General features: G+C 45.0%; 6 protein-coding genes across 6 annotated transcripts; 2 read left to right on the forward strand and 4 right to left on the reverse strand.

The window, feature by feature from the left end:
• Positions 1-4,902: 4,902 nt before the first annotated feature.
• Positions 4,903-7,743, forward strand: NECHADRAFT_88894 (uncharacterized protein; the record flags this gene model as incomplete). The annotated part of the gene is made up of 6 exons (XM_003044550.1): positions 4,903-5,066; positions 5,126-5,669; positions 5,721-5,801; positions 5,851-6,539; positions 6,643-6,777; positions 6,825-7,743. The coding sequence occupies 6 exons, from the start codon at positions 4,903-4,905 to the stop codon at positions 7,741-7,743; spliced, it is 2,532 nt and encodes an 843-aa protein (XP_003044596.1).
• Positions 7,744-9,746: 2,003 nt separating this feature from the next.
• NECHADRAFT_55651 (uncharacterized protein) lies at positions 9,747-10,595 on the reverse strand (the record flags this gene model as incomplete). Its single annotated transcript, XM_003044562.1, has 3 exons — positions 9,747-9,983; positions 10,033-10,274; positions 10,334-10,595. Coding segments are annotated over 3 exons (741 nt in total), but the record flags the coding sequence as incomplete, so codon positions are not given.
• Positions 10,596-11,457: 862 nt separating this feature from the next.
• Positions 11,458-13,267, reverse strand: NECHADRAFT_55675 (uncharacterized protein; the record flags this gene model as incomplete). Its single annotated transcript, XM_003044563.1, has 2 exons — positions 11,458-11,886; positions 12,179-13,267. 2 exons carry the CDS (start codon positions 13,265-13,267, stop codon positions 11,458-11,460), a joined length of 1,518 nt encoding a protein of 505 aa, XP_003044609.1.
• An 809-nt stretch (positions 13,268-14,076) lies between these two features.
• Positions 14,077-17,325, reverse strand: NECHADRAFT_98227 (uncharacterized protein; the record flags this gene model as incomplete). Its single annotated transcript, XM_003044564.1, has 5 exons — positions 14,077-14,192; positions 14,391-15,507; positions 15,613-15,932; positions 15,964-16,015; positions 16,081-17,325. The coding sequence occupies 5 exons, from the start codon at positions 17,323-17,325 to the stop codon at positions 14,077-14,079; spliced, it is 2,850 nt and encodes a 949-aa protein (XP_003044610.1).
• Positions 17,326-18,251: 926 nt separating this feature from the next.
• NECHADRAFT_55674 (uncharacterized protein) lies at positions 18,252-19,680 on the forward strand (the record flags this gene model as incomplete). Its single annotated transcript, XM_003044551.1, has 3 exons — positions 18,252-18,490; positions 18,552-18,659; positions 18,720-19,680. 3 exons carry the CDS (start codon positions 18,252-18,254, stop codon positions 19,678-19,680), a joined length of 1,308 nt encoding a protein of 435 aa, XP_003044597.1.
• A 339-nt stretch (positions 19,681-20,019) lies between these two features.
• Positions 20,020-21,890, reverse strand: NECHADRAFT_88899 (uncharacterized protein; the record flags this gene model as incomplete). Its single annotated transcript, XM_003044565.1, has 5 exons — positions 20,020-20,405; positions 20,465-20,812; positions 20,875-21,098; positions 21,153-21,453; positions 21,515-21,890. 5 exons carry the CDS (start codon positions 21,888-21,890, stop codon positions 20,020-20,022), a joined length of 1,635 nt encoding a protein of 544 aa, XP_003044611.1.
• Between the last annotated feature and the right edge of the window lie 387 nt (positions 21,891-22,277).

Raw genomic sequence — 22,277 nt, forward strand, 5'->3', positions numbered from 1 at the left:
CTTCTAAATAAATAGAGAATCTTCTCTATTTTCTAAAGATTTAATAAATAAATCCTTCTTAAAATTATCTTCTTTTCTTTTAAAAGAAGAAGATTTAGCTCTATTAAAATCTTCTAAATTAGAAGATTTTAAAGCTTCTTCTCTAATCTTTTTTATACTAATTAATAGTTAATAAATTAAGCCTTTTAAATTATAATAAAAATACTTACTTAAAATATTCTACTTTAAGAATACTTATAGTATCTTCTATAATAGAAGGATAATATGCTAATAACCCCTTTTCTTAAAAATATATTAATTTAAACCTAGGGTCTAAAATAATACTAATAAAATAGGGTTTTAAATTAAAAAGACTTTCTTTAGAAAGCTTTTTAGGGAAATATTTTTCTAGTTTAACTAAGCCAGCTATAATAGCTTTACTTAATTCTAGAAAAAAAGGCTTTTAAGAAATATTAATATATATAAAAAAAAGAATTTTAAAACTTACTAAATCCTTATTAGAATGCTTTAAAAGGCCTTCTTAAGCTTTAATAAGCATATTATATATATAATAAATATATAATAAAGCTTTATTTAAGGTTATATAGATCTAGCCTTATAATTTAATAGAAGGACTTAAGAAAATATAAAAAATATTTCTTAGTTTTTCTATTTTAAGCTAATCTAACTCAGAGAAAAAAAACCTTTTAAAATCTATATTTCTTATAATATTAGAAACATAAATTAAAGGTTCTTTTAATTCTAATAAAGAATTAAGTATAAAATAGGTAGAATTCTACCTAATAGAATTATCTATAAATTTAATTAATAAGGGATTTAAAGAAATACTTATAATTAAAAATTATTTACCTAGGGGAATATATGTTTTTTCTATTTTTAAGGTATCTTCTTCTTTTTGTCGTTTAATAGCTTCTAAAAAAAGCTTTTTAGGTTCTTACAAGTATTTAATAATAGTAATAAGACGCCTTACTCTTATAAGTAAGCCTAAAATAATAATTTATTTATAAATTATATATAAAAAAATATAAAAAAAACTTACTAGGATCTAAAGAACTAGGAGCTTTTACCTCTAAAGAAGGATTATTTAAATATATTATTTTAGAATTAATATATTTAGATAATTCCTCTTCTATAGAGGTAGAAAAGAGATATTTTTTTAAAATATCTTACGCTATTAAATTAATAATATGAGCTATATATCTAATATTTCCCTTAAAATTCTTTTTTAAAGTATTTTTATACTCTAATTTAAAGAAATTTATAAAGGTATTATTATTAGAAGTATTATCCTTAGTAATACTATAAATATTAATAAATAAGCCTTAATTAAAAAAATAAAAATAAATCCTTACCTAAAGATATTATTTAAAATTAAACTAGGATATAGAAAAATAGCTTTCTAAAATTCGCTATAAATATATATTCTAGTATATCTTTCCTCTAGGGTATAAAAGCCTATAATAATTAGTAATACAAATTTAGCTTATTTATATAATATATTTATAGGGTTTTTTTTATATTTTAATAAATAAGAAAATAGGTATATACTAACCGATTAAGTAATATTTTAAGGTAAAATCCTTAGTAATAAAACTAAGAATAATTCCTAAATAGATATCTTAGGTTATAGAAGTCCATATATTAAAGGTTAAGGAAAATTTCCCTAAACTAGATATATTATCTTTAAATTCCTTATTTAAGGTATTTAAAGTAAAATTAAAAGAAATATTTAATACTTCTTTTATTTTAAACCTATTTAAATTAGGTCCTAAGCTATAGATATATTAATAAATATATTTTAAAAAATATATATAAATAACTTACTTATTATAATAACTTAATAACTCCTTAAAGGAATTAGAACCTATAGCTTTAAAAGAAATATTATTTTCTATTAAGAAATCTAATATTTTTTTTAAAGCTATATCTTCTATAATAGTAAAAAGCTAGGTTTAAGACCTAATAATAGGATTAGAAGAAAAAGTATTTCCTTCTTTTATTTTTATATAATCTCTTTCTAATTAAATTAAATTAATTATTATAATTATAAGTTAATAAAAAAAACTTACTTCTTTTTAAGAATTTTTCACTCTCAAGGTTATAAGCAATATCTTAATAGTGATTTTTATAATACTTAGTAAAGTTAGAGGATTTAAATCCTTTAATTTTTTCTTTTTTCTTATAATTACACCTATTAATATTATAATTAGTCAGTAATTTTAAAAATTATAAAATAAATAAATAAAGCTAAAATAATTTTTTAAGAATTTTTACTTACATAATACAAGAAACTAAATAGCTTCTTTCTTCTTCTTCTTCTTCTAGAGGATATAATTCTCTAGTAAATAACCCAGCTTTAAAAATATAAATAATTAAGTTATTTATATCTTCTAAGCCTTATAAATTAGGGTTAGGGTTAGGGTTAGGGTTAGGGTTAGGGTTAAGCGAGGGTTAGGGTTAAGCGAGGGTTAGGTTAGGGGTATAGGAGAAGGAGATATAGTATTTCCTCTAACTTCTATAGTATCTCTAGCCTCAGGCTACGTATTAGAAAAGCTAGAATCCATAGTATAAAATAAGTAAAAAAAATAAGGTTTTTTTATAAAAAGATTATATAATAAGATATAATAAGTAATACTTATCTTATAATATAGAAAGAATTTTAAAGAATTTTTATAAAGAGAGAAAGAGGCTTTATATAGGTAAATAAGACTTAATTAACTTTATTAGCTTTTTACTAATTTATTTAAAATTATATTATTTTTTTAGTATTTTTAAAGAATTTTTCTTAGCTTAAAAGCTAATTTTTTAATAAAGTTTAAAATCTCTATATAAATACTACCCTATGGCCTAAGTTTAAGGTTTAAGCTATTTAAACCTTAATTTTAACCTTTATTAGCGATTATGCTTTATAAGCACTATAGGGTAAGCTATATTAAAGCGTAAGTCAGAGCGTAAGTCAGAGCGTAAGTCAGAGCGTAAGTAAACTTTAATAGTGCTTATAATATTGTAATAATTCTTAAAAAATTCAAACGCCGCTCTAGGGTAGCAAAAAGTATATCATTAAATACACTAAAAAAGCGGCTTTTATGTGAATATGCATACGCACGGATACAAAGAGCGCTGAATGAGATATAGCTATAAGAAGACTATTTAGTCCCAGATTAGTTTCTAGTCTTTAACTCCATTAATACTCAACCAATTCCTTCACAAAGACTATCAATCGAAAGCCTAAATTTTTCCCTACCCTATACACCATGGAAGCTAAAATTCCGTGCTTTAAGCCTTACTTTTATGCTTATTCCTTTTTTTTTAGAAATAAAATTAAAGATTCTCCTCCTATCTTTATAGGCTACCCTAAACCCTATGCTTATATAATCGACGACCTTATATAGTTACTTTCTAAATATAGGGCTTTAAAACCCCCTACTTTTTCTGAAAAAGAATTTCTATCTTTTCTAGATCAGGAAGCTATTTTTAGCCTAGAGCTAGCTACCCTAGATAAGGTTATAAGATTTAACTCTTACCTTAGACCACTTAAAAACTCATAAGATTACATAATCTCTAAGATATATGTTTTCTTAGAGGAAAATAAGCTTTTTTCTATGCTTTACCCTTTATTATTTTTAATTTCTTTAAAAATAATAGACCGGAATAAAGATCTTCCGGATGGCCAAGGGGAAGCTATAGTTTATCATGGTCTTCTTACCTTATACCCCTCTCCGGTATCTAAATTACCCCCGGATTTAAGGTATTTCTTCTTTTTATTCCTTATTAATACCTTTAAATAGAAATTACTAACTTTTATGCTTATAGACGAGCAAAAAGATCACGTGATATTGCTTATTAGCCTTAGAGAAGATCTATATTACGTTAGTAACCTTCTATGCCTACCCTAAGGTTAGTTTTAATTTTCTTTAATTTTTTAAGAATTTATTAACTTTTAATAGCTTAGAAAATAGTAGTAAGAGCTAAGAGAGGGTTTTTATATAGTTTAGCTTTTTTAGGGTTAGGGTTATAAGTTTAGGTAAGCATAAGAAAAAGACTTAATTTTTTTTTAAGATTTTTTAGACCTTAATTAAATTAATATTAAAACTATTAAGTTTTTAAAATTATTTAAAAACCTAGAAGTAATAGATTAATATAAAAAAAAAGTTTTTCTAAAGGAGAAAAAAAAGCGCTATTTAATAGTATTTCTTTTAAATTTTATATATTTTTCCTTATGAAGTTATAAGCGAGTGTTATAAAAATAATAAAAAAAGATTTATTTAATATATATATTATTTTTAATATATATTTAAAATATATATATATTCTAAAAATAGTAATTTATATTAATTAGTATTTATATTAATTAGTATTTATACTAGAGTATTTATACTAATTAGTATAAATACTAATACTAATTAATCTTAGTAAAAGAGTAAACTTTAAATTTTTAGTATTAATATACTAATACTAAGCTGCTTATGTAATTAGTATACTAGTAGTACTACTAATTAGTATATATTAATTAGTATAAACTACCCTGTAGTTTTTAATTACTAATTAGTTTAGTAAAACTAGTAGTATTTTTAACATCCCTGCCCATCTCCCCGCGAGGTCTCGCCCCCCGCGACACCGGCCCAGCCGACCGAGCACACCCACTAACCCACCAAGAATCTCGCTAGAACCATTGTATTTGCGGGGATTTGTGGGGGAGGGTCCCATCGGCAGTTACTCTCGGATCCTTCGCGGGCGGTGGGACACCTGATCTGCTTCTCAATCAAGGCCCGGGCATTGGATCAGTTTCCTCCCTGTCTTTGTCCTTGAACCCATTCTTGTCAAACCAGCGCATGCACGAGCCGGCTCATCTCTTACCATTATCGATATCATCTTACCGAAAGACTGGGAACCCTCGCGACAATGCAACCGCAACCTGTCAAGGCTACTAGGAAACGGGTCCCGAGAGCTTGCGATCTTTGCCGGTTCCGAAAAGTCCGGTGCATCCTCGAAGCTCCGGCCCAGCCCTGCGTCAACTGCAAACACAATGGGAAGCAATGCACCTTTAATCGACGACATGGAATGGCGTAAGTTAGCTCCAAGACTCCCCTTGAACCACGACTCGTCGCTTACCAAGCTTGTATAGGTCGCGTAATCCACGAAATGGCCCCCCGACTCCGAAATCGATCGCGAACCCGACCGCCGGAAGCCCAAGCCTCGGAGAGGCCTCGGAACCTGATCAATTCCTGATGGGATGCACCTCTCCTTCAACGAACAAGCCTTTGACGCAATCCGACTTTCAGCCTGCTAAACAACGCGACCCAATCACGGGCGCGGATACCTCAGATGTCTTCTCGATGACCGTTGGTGTTGATGCCAATCAGTACTCTGCGGGGGTGGCCAGAAGACCCGGAACAACATGTCATCCTGATTATTCTTTCCTACAAGCTCCCGATACCAAGAGCCTCCTGCCTCAAGACCTTGCCTTTCTCACTAGTCAGGGATGCTTCATCGTACCCCACAGAGCAGCTCTCGACGAGTTCATGCAGCAGTACTTCCTGCATGTTCATCCCATGCTGCCCATCTTGAACGAGAAGGACCACTGGCAAGCCTACAACTCACAAGACTCACAAAGCCAGGGTAGCATGTCCATCCTGGTACTGCAGGGACTCTTGTTTGTTTCGTCCGGGGTAAGATCTCTGTTGCCCTCGTGAGACTCATCATCTAACATGTGAGCGCAGTTCATGTCACTGGAAACCATCAAGTCATTGGGGTTTCGCACCGTCCATCAAGCAAAGCTCGCATTCTACCGACGAGCTAAGGTATGTGATACTCCTTCCTTTGCCTAGCCACGATAACTGACAATTCTAGCTTCTCTACGACTTTAATTGCGAAAAGTCGTCCATCTCCATCGCCCAAGCTGCATTGCTTCTGGCGCAAACTCACTTGATCCCACACTGCCTAGCTGGTAACAAACCGCTGGGTTCAATATGGCTCGGCGTCGCCATCGCCTACGCTCGTGATGCCAAAGCCCATTGCTACTTCTCATTAAAGACAAAGAGTATCGCCGAGCTCCCCAAATTCCAGAAGCTACACAACACTCTCAAACGACTATGGTGGTGTTGCATCATTTGCGACAGGCTATTGCCACTCACTTCGCGTCAAAACATCAAGATTACCAAGGCCAACTTCAGCTTTTCAGGATGCCCGCCTCTCGGAAGCGCAGATCTTGCTGACGAGTCATACGGCTCTGACGTTTATGATCCCACCACCAAGCTTGTTCACGCCGAGATCCTTTCAAAGCTGGTCGACCTCTGTCTCATTCTCACTGATGTTCTCACTGTCACATCCGTGTTTCATAACAATCCATCTTGGATCCTCTCCAGGAGGCTAGCTGGCTTGAACGACGCGGGTCTTTGCCAGATGGCACTCTCTCGGTGGTACAGTTCATGGGCTGATGTTAAATCGACAATCCTGGAACGAACCAACGAAAGCGATTTTACAGGGTCTTCTACCTCATCCATAACCCTCTTTATCAACTTAGTCGAGATGTACTATCAGTAAGTGACCACCTCGTCGAGACAACAGATCGAGAGGGCGATAAGCTAACAGAACAAGGTCGGCGAGACTTTCTCTCTGCCACTATGATATACTGCGCTGCAGGATCATCTCTACACCAGAATCTCATAACAAGTTAATCACGCAAAGAGAAGAACTCCAGGGTGCGGCGGCAAGCGTGACAGACTGTCTTCTCGAACTGGGTCGGCTGGGGCTTACGCGCTGGCTACCCATGACTGCGTAAGTTACATGATGTCATCTGCCGATCTTTACTGACCGAAATCTAGTATCGGGTGCACTGCATTCCCGCTAGCTCTACACATGATCGACGTTGAGCTTCTTGGACCAGGGCACGACAACGCTCAATCGCAGACGGCTGTGCAAGTTTTTGATCGGAAACAGCAACAGGTCAAAGTCCTCCTCGAAACGATGAGTAGCTATCGACCACGTTACTACATTGCAGACTGGGTCATGAGCACGATCTGCCACGTCGTCAAGCTCGCCAGCCAGCAATTCCCAGGGCTCTCGTCAAGTAAAGGCATCACCGACTCTTCCCGGGCATGCTGGTCAGATATACTTCTCACTCAGCCCAGCTATTACTTGCGACTTGCCATGACAGTGGATCTGAGCATCAGCCATGGGAAGCTTCCAGATGATTCCGATTTTCCGCCCTCTTTGCGACAATCCTCACATGTTGATAAACCCTTGAATTTTCACCCAGACGCCGTGCCGAACTTCATGCCAACGACAGATGTTGGCGATCGAGTGGTAGACCTCTCGGAAATGGAGGCAATGGAAACGACTGGAAACATTGGCGAATCCATTGAGGAAAATGCGGTCGAAGACGCAACTGTCCCACAACCTCAGATCCCGACAGACCTCTCAGATCTTCCCATCAGCGCATCCAACGAGAATGGGATGACATCTGAAGATTTCACCGCTGCACTCGATCTCGAGATGCCCGAGATTCCTCTAATGAGTCTCGATGACTTGCACATCGTGGTTTCAGGCACTACAGACAACTCTTGGCCGTACAAACTGCTCGGTTCGTCGTCAGGTGGCTCTACGGCGTGGGACTGCTTTGCATGGACGGGAAACAGTATGAGTGGGTCAGATGTGCAAGGAGGGTTTCTTGAAGACCTTGATACATATCTTGGAGCGGATGACTATAGAGAAGGAGGTTTATCTGCTGGCCTAGCTATCTAAAGCAACAAGGGAGCGTTATTACAGCGCGGGACATTATCACTTGATGTCAAAATTTACTGTGCAATCCCCAAGACCCCGTTCTCCTCATTCGGCAAAACATCTCTAAACACCTGAACCATAAATCTGACTTTCTTCGTTGACCAAGTCTTCTCCAGGGACTGTTTCTGTTCAAGTACTTGATCCTCGAAATTGGCCCATTGGCTGTCGTTGTGACCCTTTGATATAGCCTGCACAACAACGCATTCAAGCCTTGGAAACTGATGGACACTGTGGGCCAACTCGGCCAAATCACCCCATATGTGTGATTCTGTGCCTCGGAATACCCGAAGAGTGAATTTTCGGATATCATGAGGAAGAGTTTCTGTCAAGCAAGCTGTCGCTGAGCGAGACATGCTCATATTGATGGGCGAGTCCCAGCAACGGCAGATGGCATTCTCATCCAGTTTGAGTGTTTGTACCGCCGGGAACTCTTCGAGATCGGTCGTGGAGATGAGGTTGCCTCGGTTCGGCCACTTGCAACGAGAAAATGCGCCAAGGTGAATGTCCAGAAACTTGATATTGAGGTTGGCATCAAGAGTGCGAAGTGCTCGCAGCATATGAGGCACCGAAAGGTGTTTTGCCACAGGGTCAGGATAACGGTAGTTCTCTGCCGCGTATCTGAAATGCTCAAGGTTGGGAGCCATGGCTACCAACTGGGATAGAAACATTTCACCCCAGTCACGAGTTTCCAGCGCACATTCTTGAAGTTCAATGTGCCGGAGAATTTCGATAGTTGGGTGCATGCGGCCAAACTGCTCCTGACCAAAGAACGAGTCGTGCAAGTTTGTGACTCCCCGTATCAGTAATTGCCGCAGATTGGACGTGGCGTTGAGTAATAGAGCAGTGTCGATGCTGGGGCGAGTGAATGGCATCTCGCTTGTGTCCTGTCTTCCTAGCTCAAGATAGTGAAGTTTCAAAAGATTGCTGACTCTTCGGAATCGTTTATAGAGAAGAGGGTGTTGGTTGCCACGTTTGGTCCCTTTCTTTGGGCTGTAGAGTCTCAGCGTCTCGAGGTTTGGTGACATGGCGATGATGAGTTCCACGCAGACATCCTCAAGTATCATATCTTGGTCGGCAACTCTCCCGAACCTGGAGATATCATCTCCCTGATAGAACATGTGCAGCTCATGGGCAGCTGAACTCAGAACCTTTAACTCCTCGGCAGTCCCTTCGCAGAATCCCATAGGAGGTTGGCGAAATTCCCTCACTTCTGCAGCAAGATCCGGTCGGCTGACGAGAGTTCGTACAAGCTTGGGCAAATTAATCGATTCGTGCGCGAGAGTGCGATATGCTAAAGGCTGCGCTATTTCTCGAAAGATTCTTGACGCGCCGCTGAGGTTAACGAGGGCTTTGGGACCGTCATTGCTCGATTCATGAGGTTCTGATGGCAGCAGATCGTGGCAGATTTGCTGTACAAGTTCGAATGGGAATGTTCCTAGCCCAATTTTGGGTGAAGCTTCTGCGTATAGACTCATGGTTTAGCGTATCGGAGTGGTGGCTGTTGCGATGCTTATCAGATCTTGGAGTCGTGGATGACGTGGATGACCAGAGGGAATGGAGAAGTGGGGGGTCGGCATTCTCTCCGTGACCGCAACCTAGGCGGTGATCATCATTTAGCTCCAACAAGAGGATTCATGAAGGTGAAAAAAAGTCGAGAGACACTCAGACCAAGAAGAAAATAGCATACTAGAGATTAACCACTGCTATGAATAGCGACGAAATAAACCACCTAAATTGTATAAGAAAAGACAAAATAAAACTCATTTCTACTCAAATTATTAAGACCTAGTTTTCTTGGATGACAGAAATGAAGGGTGGCACGATGCTGGTCTCGACATTGAACCCCCAACTTTAGGATGCCACGGTGTTTTTCCCCTCAATAAATACTACCATAATAGTTGTATACCTAATTATACAATATCGAGTCAGTAAAAACGCATGGTCAGAGAGTTGGGGGATGTCTCTTACGTCGCGCCAGCCACGGCCAGGTCTACCGTCCTAGCATTTGTCAAGAGACACACACAAAGGACAAAAGTAACTGTTGCGCCAACCATGACCACCAACCTAGCTGCCATGCTCTCGATCAGGTTACATATGACCACTGGAGCCAACAGAAGAAACGCGATCAGGGGACTGAGAATCGCTCTTGCTACTGTCACTGTCGAGGACCTTGGGAAAATATGCACACGAGGGTCTCTCGACTTTGGCTCAGAACCCTACCAATTTGTTAGCAACCCGTCAATTGTGGACCGATGAAATACCCCCCTTTCCCAAACGACACACAATCTTGTCGCAGACTGTCCTTTCTAGCCATTTCACTACCCCGTCCTCCGTAGATGATAGTGTCAACAGGTCTTCGTCGTTTTTCAGAAAGGCTGTCTCCTTTCTCGCAACACAAGCGTTTCCTGCCAGCCAATGCTGGAGACTGGAGGTGTATTTCTGATGCGGCCTTTCATACGCAAGAGCCCTCTGGCTCCCTTCTAGCAGCTCGTCTAAACTCGGTGGGGTTAGCATGTAGTTGGCTGTGAGAAGGAGATACTGGCAAGCCCACCATATGCAGAGAGACTGGTACGTAGTTTTGAGATTATCGTTTTTCGCTCCTCGTTTTTGTCCTCCCGGCGCGAAGCCAGAAACAGAGGTGACCTTTCGGTGTGGTCAACTAGATTTAACTGCTCTTCTAGATCGACTATTTCGTCCTGAGCAAGCAGTAGAAGGCGTGTGCGAAGGCCCGAGAAGCGTCTGAAGATATGAAAGGCATCATGTGCGGCCATCAAGGCCGAGAACCGAGGGTATCCTTGCCTATAACTCTCAACTTATTTGCGTCAATATTTCTCTGGGGCTACTTTGACTAGGTCAGGACTCACTCTGATTCTGGGGGGTGCTCCCACTGCTCCCATGGCAGCTTTCACGTCGTTTGAACCTGGGCCTGAAAGCACGCAAAACCCTCCAAGGAGAGCGACATCGCGAAAAGAAACCGGCCGTCACCTGCGATAACACGGTTGCTTGCGATAACGTGGATGTCGGGGTGCCAAGCTCGATATCAGCCATGTCAGTATCAGTGCCTGCACGGGTGGCTGTAATATCACCCTCCATCTTCCCATTAAGCACGGAAGATATCTGGAATAAGTATCCCACCCTCGAGTGGCTATGGAGGCTTAGATTGCTGCCTAATGATGAGCATGGTTGTCGGGCGAAGTCGATATGCAGCTTGGCAAGCAACGTGGCGGGCATTGGACGCCTCGTTCGTGCCATCCTATAAAATGCCACCATCCCTTTCAACCCTCCACAAATGTTCTTTCGCTCTTTGCAACAATACCAATCAAACTCAACTCCACCGAACTTTGGTAATCACAATGAGCGACGGAAATCAGTAGGTCACCGCAAACTTGATCCATGAAGCCTAGTCTAACGTTCGTAACAGCGTCGATGACAACTTCGTCATCGCCAAAGGCAAGAGACCAGGTGTTGATGACTATGGGAACAACTATAGCTACTCGCCAGGCGACATGGTCTATCTGTTCATATCCGGTCGGAGGGAAGGACCGTACAAGATTGAGGGTGCAAATGATGGAAAGTACACACTATGCAACAGTTCGGGAGTGACTGTCAAGAATGGTCGAGTGTATCCCGAGCACCAACTGGAGCTGTATGATCCTTTCGCATAAGGGGGTACAACTAGATATGAGTACGGACGAGATAACTGCGGGTCGTCCATTCGCACTTTCTGTCCCCCCTATCACCATCCTGGTTGCCTTGCAAGTCTTGAAACAGTCTTGAGAATGGATCTAGTTCTCCGCGATGTCCAGGCACATGGCCAAGCCGCGGGAGCATGAGTCCAGGGAACACGAATGGTTGGCTCGTAATGAATATCTTGATGATGTCCTCAGTTTGTTCATGTCCCCGATTGCGAAGCTCGCCCGGAACAGTCATGGCTAGAGGAAGCTCCATCTTCCCAATTTCAGTTGGGGTCCGGGGGAGGACAGTTAGATAAGCATCTTCTCCCTTCTCAGATACCAGGTTGCGAACCTCCCACAACTGAGTAAACAAAAATATTCCCAGGTATAGCAAACGACGACTCGGATTCTCGAAAGTGATCAGAAATGTCTTTCCGTGCTTGACAAGGTAGTGGCCGTCTGGTCCTGGCGTGTCTGCCGTGCTCAATGAGAATGACCTTTCGAGTGATGGGGCTGGACAAACGATTGTCTATCCCTTCGAAGTACTTGTACTTTGCGATGTGATGCAGTGTATCCAGCAAGTTTCGGTGACTTGGATCTCGGCTCAACGGAATATTTGCTACATCCTTGACACCAGCGGGCGTGAGATGTCGGACTTGGTATGTGTTCCGCTCATCCATGGAGACACGGAAAACTGAATTCTCTGCCTTCTCTGACAGAACTAGGTAGCCATTCGAGCTAGCCGCTTGGATAAGATTGTTGTTGTCTGGTACGTCGTAATCGAGGTGGATATGAACCTTTCTAGGAGAGAAGGATGTCACCAAGGTGGCTTTCCAGGTCGACCCTCTTTTGATGTTTTCTGAGTCCTTTGGATCCACAGTGTTCATCGTGGATGTAAGACAGTCGACGGCATCAATTCTTCCTCTGATTGTCGGTTGGCGGGCCTCGTCTTGCTGCTCAAATGGGCTCAAGGCAAATTCGTCATCCCTGTGCACTCCATGAGCCTGTCCAGCGTGCAGAACAAGACCACCATGCTCGATACTTCTATGCAGAGAAAATGTTGGAAGATGAGCCTCGACGCTGAAGTCGATGAAGTCTCCGAAAAAGGCGAATCCGCGGTTTCCATAAAGCATTGGGGTCTGCTCGGGAACATGGGCATGGAACTGTGCTCGAAGATTCTGGTGCAGCATCTGGTTGGAGACTTTGATACCTCGCCTCCTCAGCTTTGTGAGCGAGTCAACCAGGAAATAGCTTAGTGCCCCTCTGGTGGCACCTCCATCGAATTCCAGCTCCGAAGCAACCTCAAGAGGTCCACACGCGGCAATGATTGTGTGGCCTTCGGGATCCAGGAGTCTGGATAGACCAAGCTCGCTGTCACGCGACGTATTGGAGTGAAAGGGATCTCGATAGTCGGATTGTAGGTCGACATCACGACTGTATTCCAGATACCGAACCTTCCTGGATTGTAATCTGTCATCCCGAAGAACACTCCCGGAGAAACAACAGTCAAGGATAAGCGTCACAGTAAGCCCTTTTTGTATCATCTTGTTGATAGCGTTCCGTAGTATGGTGCCATACAGATACTCGGTCTCCAAGCTTGTAGGGTTGATCAGTTCCAATGCTACTGCTCTGTCCTTGCTTCGAATAGTTCCATGGCCAGAGTAATGGATGTAGACGTGGTCGCCGGGCGAGGAGAGCTGAAGGACCCTTTGCATGCTGGAGATGACATTGTCGCGGCTGGGTAGGTACTCTTTAGTCTCTGTGGTCTTTCTGGCATCATGTGGCGACTTTGTGGCAGTGAGAATGGACATGTCGACAGCAGATGGTCCCGTTTTGAGATACTCAGCAGCAGCTCTGATGTCTTCAACCGCTCCCGGTAAAGACATGTCGTTGGCGGGGCTCGTAGACCGGGCACCAGGTCTTGGCAGAGTCAAGCCGACCCCAATCAGGATAGCCCATCGCTTAGGATGAGGATCCTGGGAAGCCATGGGAGCATGCAAAAAGATTGTTTCGCAGGACAGCGTTCCCCTGTAAGTTGAGAAGGTCAGTGGGCGGAAGAGCTAGAGAGCAGACCGTGAGTTCAGGGCGACACCTTGAAGTCGGAGGCCTCATTTTGAAGAATCCATCTCCCATTGGCTCGGTACGATAGAATGACTGCAGCTGGCCACATACAGATGTCTTGCAGCCACCTCGGTTAAGGAAAACGAGACAGGAGGACGCATATATTACTTGATCCCGCTCTGAATATAAATTATAATAAAAGTATATAAAAATCTTCTAATTTTTCTATTATTTTATAATACTTTTCCTTAATTTATTAATGACATTTATAAGGAATTAGGTAATTCTCTAAATACTCTGGCGTCTTATTTCTTTGCCAGCATGGCAGCTTCGGCTAGGAAACGACCATGCGACCACGTCCGATAATCCCCGACAATCTGCTGTGAGTTGGTACGCTTCTGTAATAAACACCGCTATCTGTACTCAGATATTGCTATCGATCTCCTCCTTAAAAGCGGCCATTAGCCATATGAGTGAAGGATGCGGTTAACAGCATCAAGACTCAACACCGGAAAACATCGTATCCTAGGTATTTATGTATGCTCAGTCTTCCAAGCGACTACACCCCATAATGTACAAAAGGAACCCAACTCGGAGAAGGTGCCTTCCTGAACTTCTGAATGATGGCCAAAGAAGCGTCTCTGCCCAGCATGTCAAGCATGTCCTCCCTGTTGCCTCTCATTGCCAATCTTTGACTTGCAGTGGCTGTTCCCATTCCCCTTATTCCTGGTTTCCCGGAAACTCTCATCCACTTCGTTCCAAAGGTGGGATTTTTCCCTTTAGCTTCAATGCGAGTCCTCTTCCTCACCCATCTACTACCATAGCTCGCAAATCTCTTCACAATTCCGCTTCTATTTCTGGCCGCTCCCGTACTCCCCTCTCGTTGTAGCTCGTCTAGCCAACTATCTCGGAGCCTCCGAATTGCCGCATGAAGGCCACGGCATACAGACTCATCAGTCATCTTCCCATCTCTAATGCCCTCATATGTGATCCGGGCCATCTCGACACATATTTCATCATTGACCTCCCATAAGGTGCCAACAACATGACGGAATCCTGCAAGCTGACATGCGCTGACCAAGTGCATGCTCTCATCCATGTGCCGCTCTTGTTGGATACGACTGGTCCCGCACGCCGAGAGGTATGCAAGAAAAGGGGGGTTCTCCTTGAGGTTGAGACTGAGAAGATCGGCCACTCTCAGGGGGTTTGACCTGACATCCTCCAGGCACAAGAAGCTCTCCAACGGGTCGTCTTGGTTTGTAGACCCATGACCAGCAAAGTGAAAGATCATGCTGCTTTGCAACCCTGTCATCACCTCCTCCTTCAGCCGATGAGGCTCAACAACATTGAGTCCCATTGAAGCGCAAAGACTGCTGACGACCTTGATTTCTGCATCAGCAAAGGGAAGGTTCGAACGTGCTGGAGTGTGTTCCATCGCGACAAGAATCGCGTTGGTCGCTCCCTTGGGTGATACATGACGCTCGCGGCCACGTAAGATTGCTTTAACAGACGAGCCATACGAGGACATGACTCTGTCAATCACTGCCTCAGTCCTTCGTTCTCTGTGATATCCCGCCGCATGCAGAGGGAATTGTCGAAGAAGGCCAGTAGGAATCCACCAAATGTGAGGCCATTCATCATCTTCCGAAAGAGGTTGCGAGAAGCCGAGGGCATCCAGGACCGGGCCTGTCACAGTGTCCCATAGCCATTCGAGAACCTCGGGGCTTCCACGATCACCAATCAACACCTTCTCTTCGATAGTATGTAGAGATAGCCCGGTCAATGATATGGTCTGGATGCGGTCCTGCAGTATGAGAATAGCATCACAGTGGATCACACTGGCGTTGACGATCGCAATGGGACCTCGGTCTGTGGCATCTTGCATCGCTGCCATTCCCGGCGCCCGTAGGAAATCGTTGAAATTGGGAAGTTGGCGGACATGCTCAACAAGCTTATCAAACTCCTTTCCAGCATCGTAGCGCCGCAGGGCCTGACTCTCGCGGGATGCCAATTCATCCGTTGTTTGATTCAGGCCGGCCGGCCTCGCAAGCTCATCTCTGAGTCGTTCGAAATCTTGCGCAAGGTCCGGGTGCACCTCTCGTAAATCCAAGACATCCGTCCGTATCTCTTCGAGTGAAGCTCCAAGTAAACCTTGAGCCTGTTCAAGTAGATCCAGGGCAGCGGCGACATCTTCACACTGTATTGCCACTGCCGCTGCATCAGAGGCCAGGCCAGCAATCTCGCTCAGTGAGTTCTGTCTATCCTCGTTGTCGAGTGATCGTGGTGTAAGACGAGGAAGAAGGGCCATGACGAGCTTGGCCGCCTTCAAGCTTTCTTTCCAATCTGGGTTGATGGACAGTAGAGATATACAAGCCTGGATACGGCAAAGGGTCGGTGCATTGGGTTGATGCAGAGCTGAGTTGAAGCAGACGATGGCCTCTTCAACCCCGTCCCCTGTTTTGTTCACTGCACAGGCGGCGAGGTGCCCTACCCCAAGACTATACAACAGTTCTCCTCGGTCCGTATGGTTGTCTGGGGTGAGAGAAAGTGCCTCCTTTGTCACAGCAATCCACTCATTGACATCTGTAGGCTCAAAGGTCTCCGAGCCCTTTTGGATTAGTCCGTTGGCCAGACTGTGCAAGTAAACTGCTCTGTTGGAATGATCGTGAGGCATCCCCTCAAGTGCGAGCCTGATAGATCGAATACCCTCGTCAAGATCAGCCATGTTGTTTGTGATGGTGAATTTGCGCGCAAGCTTGATCCCAAGATCATGTTGATGCCTTGACTGATCTGGGTGGTCATCTGGAAGCATCTCCATGGCCCTCTTGGAGAGCTGACTGGATTCCTCGAGATCGGCTGCCGCCTTTGTCCTCAGAAACCTCTGCTGAAGCTGCACTGCGAGATTCCCCAGTCTCTGAGACAAGACTGTCTGGTTGTGGCATGGTGTGTCAACTGTTTGCCTCGTCAGGGAAATGGCCTCGTTGAGATCCGCCAATGCCCCAGTAACAGCATATCTGCTTGCCAGCAGATGGCCGAGGGCGTTCAGGATAACCCCTCTGTTGTCATTGCCGCTCAAGGGCATCGCTACAGCCTCTCCGACAACCCGAATACCTTCCTCAAGGTCGGCCAATGAGCCAGTTCTCAGAGATTTGAGCCCAAGCAAGCCTCCAAGATGTTGTAAGAACAAGGGTTTCTGGGAGTCATTGCCGTGACCCATTGAATCGACGCCATTTTTCACCATCTGAATGGCTCTCTCAAGGTCCTCCATGGCTCCCGTGCTTGAGTATCTGCTCGCGAGCAAATTCGAAAGTTCTCCTAACTGTTCCGGCCGATCCTGATGATTGTCTGGCATAGCCTCCAAGGCTTGACTTGAAGCAGCGATGGCCTTTTCGAGATCGGGGGCGGCTCCTATTCTCGCAAACTTGTCTCTGAGACGGTGGCTGAGTGTTGTCAAGCCTATCAAAAATTGTGGATGGCCTTCTGGCATTTCAGCAACGGCACATTGAGCTACCGAGATGGACTCATCCAAGTCATCCATCTCACCAGCCAACATGAACTTGTCATTGAGTAAATAGACGAGAAAAATCAGGCGGTTGATGCGATCCGCATGATCGCTCTCTGTTGCATCGACAGCTTCTCGACAAATGCGAATGGCTTCCTCGAGGTGGTCCCTGTCTTTGGTGGCTGTGCATTTGTCTCCAAGTCGGACCGCAAGTGTTGCTAGTAGGTTGCTCCAATCTGGGTCATCATTCGACGCGGCCTCAACAGCCTTTCTAGCCTCCAAGATGGTCGTTTCTAGATCGTCCATGATGCAGTTACTGAGGGCTCAAGGAGGTGAAGCTTGGGCGAGATGAGAGAAAAAGCCTGGAAGGAGATGAAAACCTTGAGGACGCGGTGTCCCGAAACTCGGGAGCCTGGTCTCTACAATCACGGTACCTAACAGGGCGGGACTTTACGGATGTCTTCGCCTCGCTTCAAAGCAAGCCTCATCTTGGCTGCTTACGTTTGCTTGCTGGGGCAAGAGAGAACAACTGGAACACGGTGAGGCAGCAAGAAAAGGCAGCAAGAAAAGGCAACCGGGAAATGAGGGCGGGGTTGGGCCAATGTGCAAGTGAGGCTTGCTGTGCTGGTGCCAATCATGATAGCTACATGCGTAGCCAGCATCTTCGCCGGTCAGCCAAGATGTAACTCCCTCATTTGCCTGCAGGACTTCCCTGACTTGGGGGTCATGCTTTCATCTCCATATGGAAACTGTTGCAGCAAGTACGGCGTTCGCGGTTCTTTGCAGCAGGAAACTCGTCACTTTAAGTACAGTTGGATGTTGGCGTTGCGGGGTTTTACAGTGCTAGGTTTCAAGGCTGTTATGCATCGACAACTGTGCCTGTTACTCTTGTAACCAATGGCCTCCTATGGAGATCTAATTAACAATAGTAGATTTTAAGAAGCGTAGATATTCGGCGTCTAAGCCGGTCGCTCTCGTCTCCCGGCGCCCATCTTTGCCAGGTTCTCGTTAGATCCCCTGGTGTGCGGGGTCGGAGTTGGGCGATACGCAACAGTGAAACAGCGCCTTGATCCGATGCCACGCTCAGTATCAACGCGTGCCGTCTTTCGCGGCAGAGAAGGCTCTGATATCTTGATGTAATCCAGATTTTGCGAGCAAGCTGTCATTCCTCAAGCCACTCCTGTCATTCAAGGGTATTTTAACTCGATGCCCTAGATCGAAACGACATTGCCATGACTGAATACACATTACATACCTCGTCGCTTTTTGACCCCAAGGTCAAACGAGTTCGCAAGAATGTTTCTGTAACAGTTGATTCCGGGACTGGCCTGATCGTTCGGGTCTTTGAGCGAGATGACGAGAAGGTGACATTTTCAGAAACCATGAAAGTGGGAGACATCGACCTCCGTGGGAGATATGTCATGCCGGGACTAGTGGACGCGCATACGCACGTCTTCTTGCATTCCTACGAGTAGGTCCGCTCCCGTCATCAACTGGCCCATTCCCGACATACGCTGATATCCAGCATGAAGTGAGGCCGGGGCCCTTCAGCAGAAGAGAGATGAGAGTATGGCAGAGCGGCTGATACGCGGGGTTAATCACTGCCGAACAGCGTTGCTTGTGGGATACACAACGTATAGGTTCGTTAACTCATCCTAACTGTTAACCAACATACGCTGACACGACGTCCATCCTTCCAGAGACCTCGGCTCAGAAGGAATGCAAGAATTTGATGCAAATCTACGAGACGCAATCGCTCGGGGATTGACACCTGGCCCGCGTCTATTTGTTGCCACTAAGGTCCTTGCTAGTACAGGCTCATTTGAGCCTCGCACAGAGAACACCTCCGGAGGCCATTGCCTTCCCGCGGGAGCAGATGCCGTCGACGGCGTCGAGGCATGCCGTATGGCTGTTCGACGACGAATTGCCGCCGGAGCTGACATTATCAAGTTTTTTGCCGACTACCGTCGGAGAATCATGAGATGTCCCCCTGCGCAGCAGCACCCTTACATCCCTAGCGTCCTGCATCCTCCCAAGGAGCCTAATCCCGACTACCTTGTCTTCTCCCAGGAAGAGATGAACATGATTGTTAAGGAGGCAGCGCTTGCGCGTGCTCCTGTATCAGCGCATTGCTGTACGCTGGAGGGTGCGTTGGGGGCCATCGAGGCTGGTGCCAACACTCTCGAACACGTCTACTTTGGCACTGATGACATGTTTAAGAAGATGGTCGAGAAGAAAGTCATCCTGGTGCCTACCCTGGCTGTCGCGGAGAAGCTGCATGCCCATCGGTTCCGCGACATATTGAAGCAAGTCAAGCGGGCTCACGATTTAGGTGTCCGCCTGGCCTGCGGCGGTGACACAGGCACATACCCCCATGGCGACAATGTCAGGGAGCTCGAGCTGATGATAGAGGCCGGAATCCCGGTGGTTGATGTTCTGGAGTCGTGCACAGTGGGTGGCTGGGAGGCGTGTGGTGGCGATATGTGCGGACGACGATTCGGGTGGTTTGAAGAGGGCTTGCAAGCTGATATCGTGGCCTTTGATGAGGACCCCGAGGAGAACCACAAAGCTCTTAGATCTGTCAACTTTGTTATGAAGGATGCAATGGTACGGAAGCGGGATGGAAAGCCAGTTGGTATGTGCTGGGGCGTGCACGTTTAGGTGTAATCTCTTTTATAAGGCAGCTTAATTAACATCGCCATCGAAATTAATAAAGGCAAGCAGCCCACAAAGGCTGATCAGAATCACAAAGCCTAGCTTATGCCTCAGTATATATTCAGGATCTCTCCAAGTGTCGCATCCGTACGTCTACTAGGGCAACTTCGACCTTCATGAACGATGCCACTGGCTGTCAACGTCGAAGAGATTGGACCTTGGGTCAATTCGTATCAACTTTCTTCATCACCCCAAATTTTATGCTCATTCTACTGCTCATGCTACTATAGGTACTCCATGCATAGCTGAGCTACCAGGGGGTCGCCTAACTAATCGTACTACTTACTACAGCAAGAGGGGCTCCGCATTGTCTCCGGTGACAAAGTTGGTCAATCCTTCATGAGAGTTCCTCAAGAAGCTCTCTACCATCTCCTTGTTCCTAAGTGTGAACCCGATCTTAAAGTCCGAGGCGACGGCGTTGGAGGCTGCTGGATCCTCCTTGTAGCCAATTGGATGCGTGTTGGGAGGCATCTCCTTGCTCGGTGTCATCTTAAACGATAGTATCAAGCGAACAAAGACAGCGTATAGCAGTCTATTTGAGAAGTTTACCGCCGTGCACATTCGGGCACCGGCACCAAAGGCGAAGTGGTAAGGGGGAGGAATACCATTCGCTTTGTCGGTCCATCGTTCGGGGCGGAACTGGCCGGCATCAGTGCCGTATGTTCCTTTGTCTGATGATGAATGTTAGTAATATATTATATCTTCCCTGGGCCCGGTGTGAATTTCTTACCGAAGTTAACAGCCTGTGTGTTGATGTAAACCAACAGACCTTTGGGAATGGTGGCCCCCTCATATGTGAAAGTCTTGTAGACTTGTCGGGCAGGGAGAATCTTCAGTGGTGGGTAGAATCTCAAAGCCTCTTTCACCAGTGCCACGACATATGGACTTTTTTCCTCCAACAGACATTGTTCAAATGCCATCTGGGGGGAATCATACGCGTTCATAATGTCTTGGTATGCCTTGTCCTGAATCATCTGCCCAGCTTCCGTCGAGAGCATACCTATGGTGATGATAAGGGTGGAGTAGACGGTCTCAAAGCCGCCAGACATGAGTCCACCAAGAATGGTCTTGATATCCACTGTTGGGCGTTAGTAAGGGGTGGCAGACACATAGCAATGCTGAGGGGTAGAATAAATATACACTCTGTGAGGCTCTCCTGGTTATCCTCGAGCAGCATCTCAGCGACACAGTTCTTGTCACCAGGGCGTTTCCGGTTGAGGTTAGTTGTGACCGTCTTCAGCATGGCCGCCAGCCAAGTATCCCGACGCTCTCGGACCTCCGTTGCAGTGGCCATTCTCCGATTCTTGCCCACATATCTTAGGTGAGGGATGAAGTCTTGCGGATTGGAATTTGTAGATCGGAAACTGCCGGGGGGTTAGTGATATTGCAGCGTCCAAGTTGTATAAGAGCAATCTCACCTAGCAATGGTCTTGGCATCTCTGAGAATCTGAAGTAGCATTGGGTCCTGGACCGAGTTGAATCGAGTCCCATAGCAAAACATCATCATGAGGTTCAAGGCAAGACGCTTTTGGTACACATGGGGCGAGATACCGTCTGCCTCGTTCTGGCTGTCGTAGTAGATCCTTGAAATGACGGCACACGTCTCCATGTCCAGCATCTTGTTCATCTTCTTGATAGAAGGGCCGGTAGTGAAGGAGCCAACAACACGCCTCTGCTTCTTGGTCCTTTCATCCCAAGGGCTAGTTCCAATGGTTGCCGCTATTGGTGCGGCGCAATTAGCTCCTCTGTTGTGCGTCTGAATGTGGCCAGTTTCACCCACCAGATGTTTTCGATACAATTCCATGAAAGGTGTAAAACCAGGGACGGTCGATGGTCGCGGACTGGTTCTTCACCAACCACTCGCGGGCAGATTCGAACGAGTTGAGCATGATAACGCGGCGGCGGCCCATTCGAAACTGATAGACCGGCCAGCCATACTTGGCAGCCCATGTCGCTGCCGTTGTAGCGTGGTCGTGTCCAAGTTGATACAGATGACCAGCAAGCACTTCGCCACCAGGAATCTCCGGGATGCCTTTGATCTTGGCAAAGTCAACGTAGAAGAAGTTGAGACATACGAGCAAGAGTGCCGCTAGGGCAAGAAGGCCGAGTAAAGCCAAAGCTATTGGCGAACCAGGTAGGGTGGTGAAAAGATCCATGGCACAAACTCATGTAGCCTAGCGATACTTACCTTGCTACGACAGCATTGGCCAATACCGGAAGATGAAAAGGTGGCCGTTATATCAGAGCCAACGGAGAGGGTGCTGCGCTGAGCCTGGGAAGATTCTGGAGACGCGGGCACTAGACACTTCTCACAAGGGCCAGACAGTGACTTAGTATAGTATCGGATAACGGCTAGACCAATGGCTCAGATCTTGTGGGGAGTCTAGATACGAAGATGACTGGCGATCGGAGGATCGCGTCGCTTACCCCCGTATTCTCGGGGACCGCCGACGGAGCTTGATCCCGGCCCGCAGTCGTGCCCTATAGAGCAACCCCAAGTCGGGCAGCCGGGAAATCGAGGACAGTTAGAATAAAGCCGTAGA

The sequence above is a fragment of the Fusarium vanettenii genome (genome assembly GCF_000151355.1).
Source record: "Fusarium vanettenii 77-13-4 unplaced genomic scaffold NECHAsca_21_unmapped, whole genome shotgun sequence".
In the NCBI taxonomy this organism is placed as follows: Eukaryota; Fungi; Ascomycota; class Sordariomycetes; order Hypocreales; family Nectriaceae; genus Fusarium; species Fusarium vanettenii.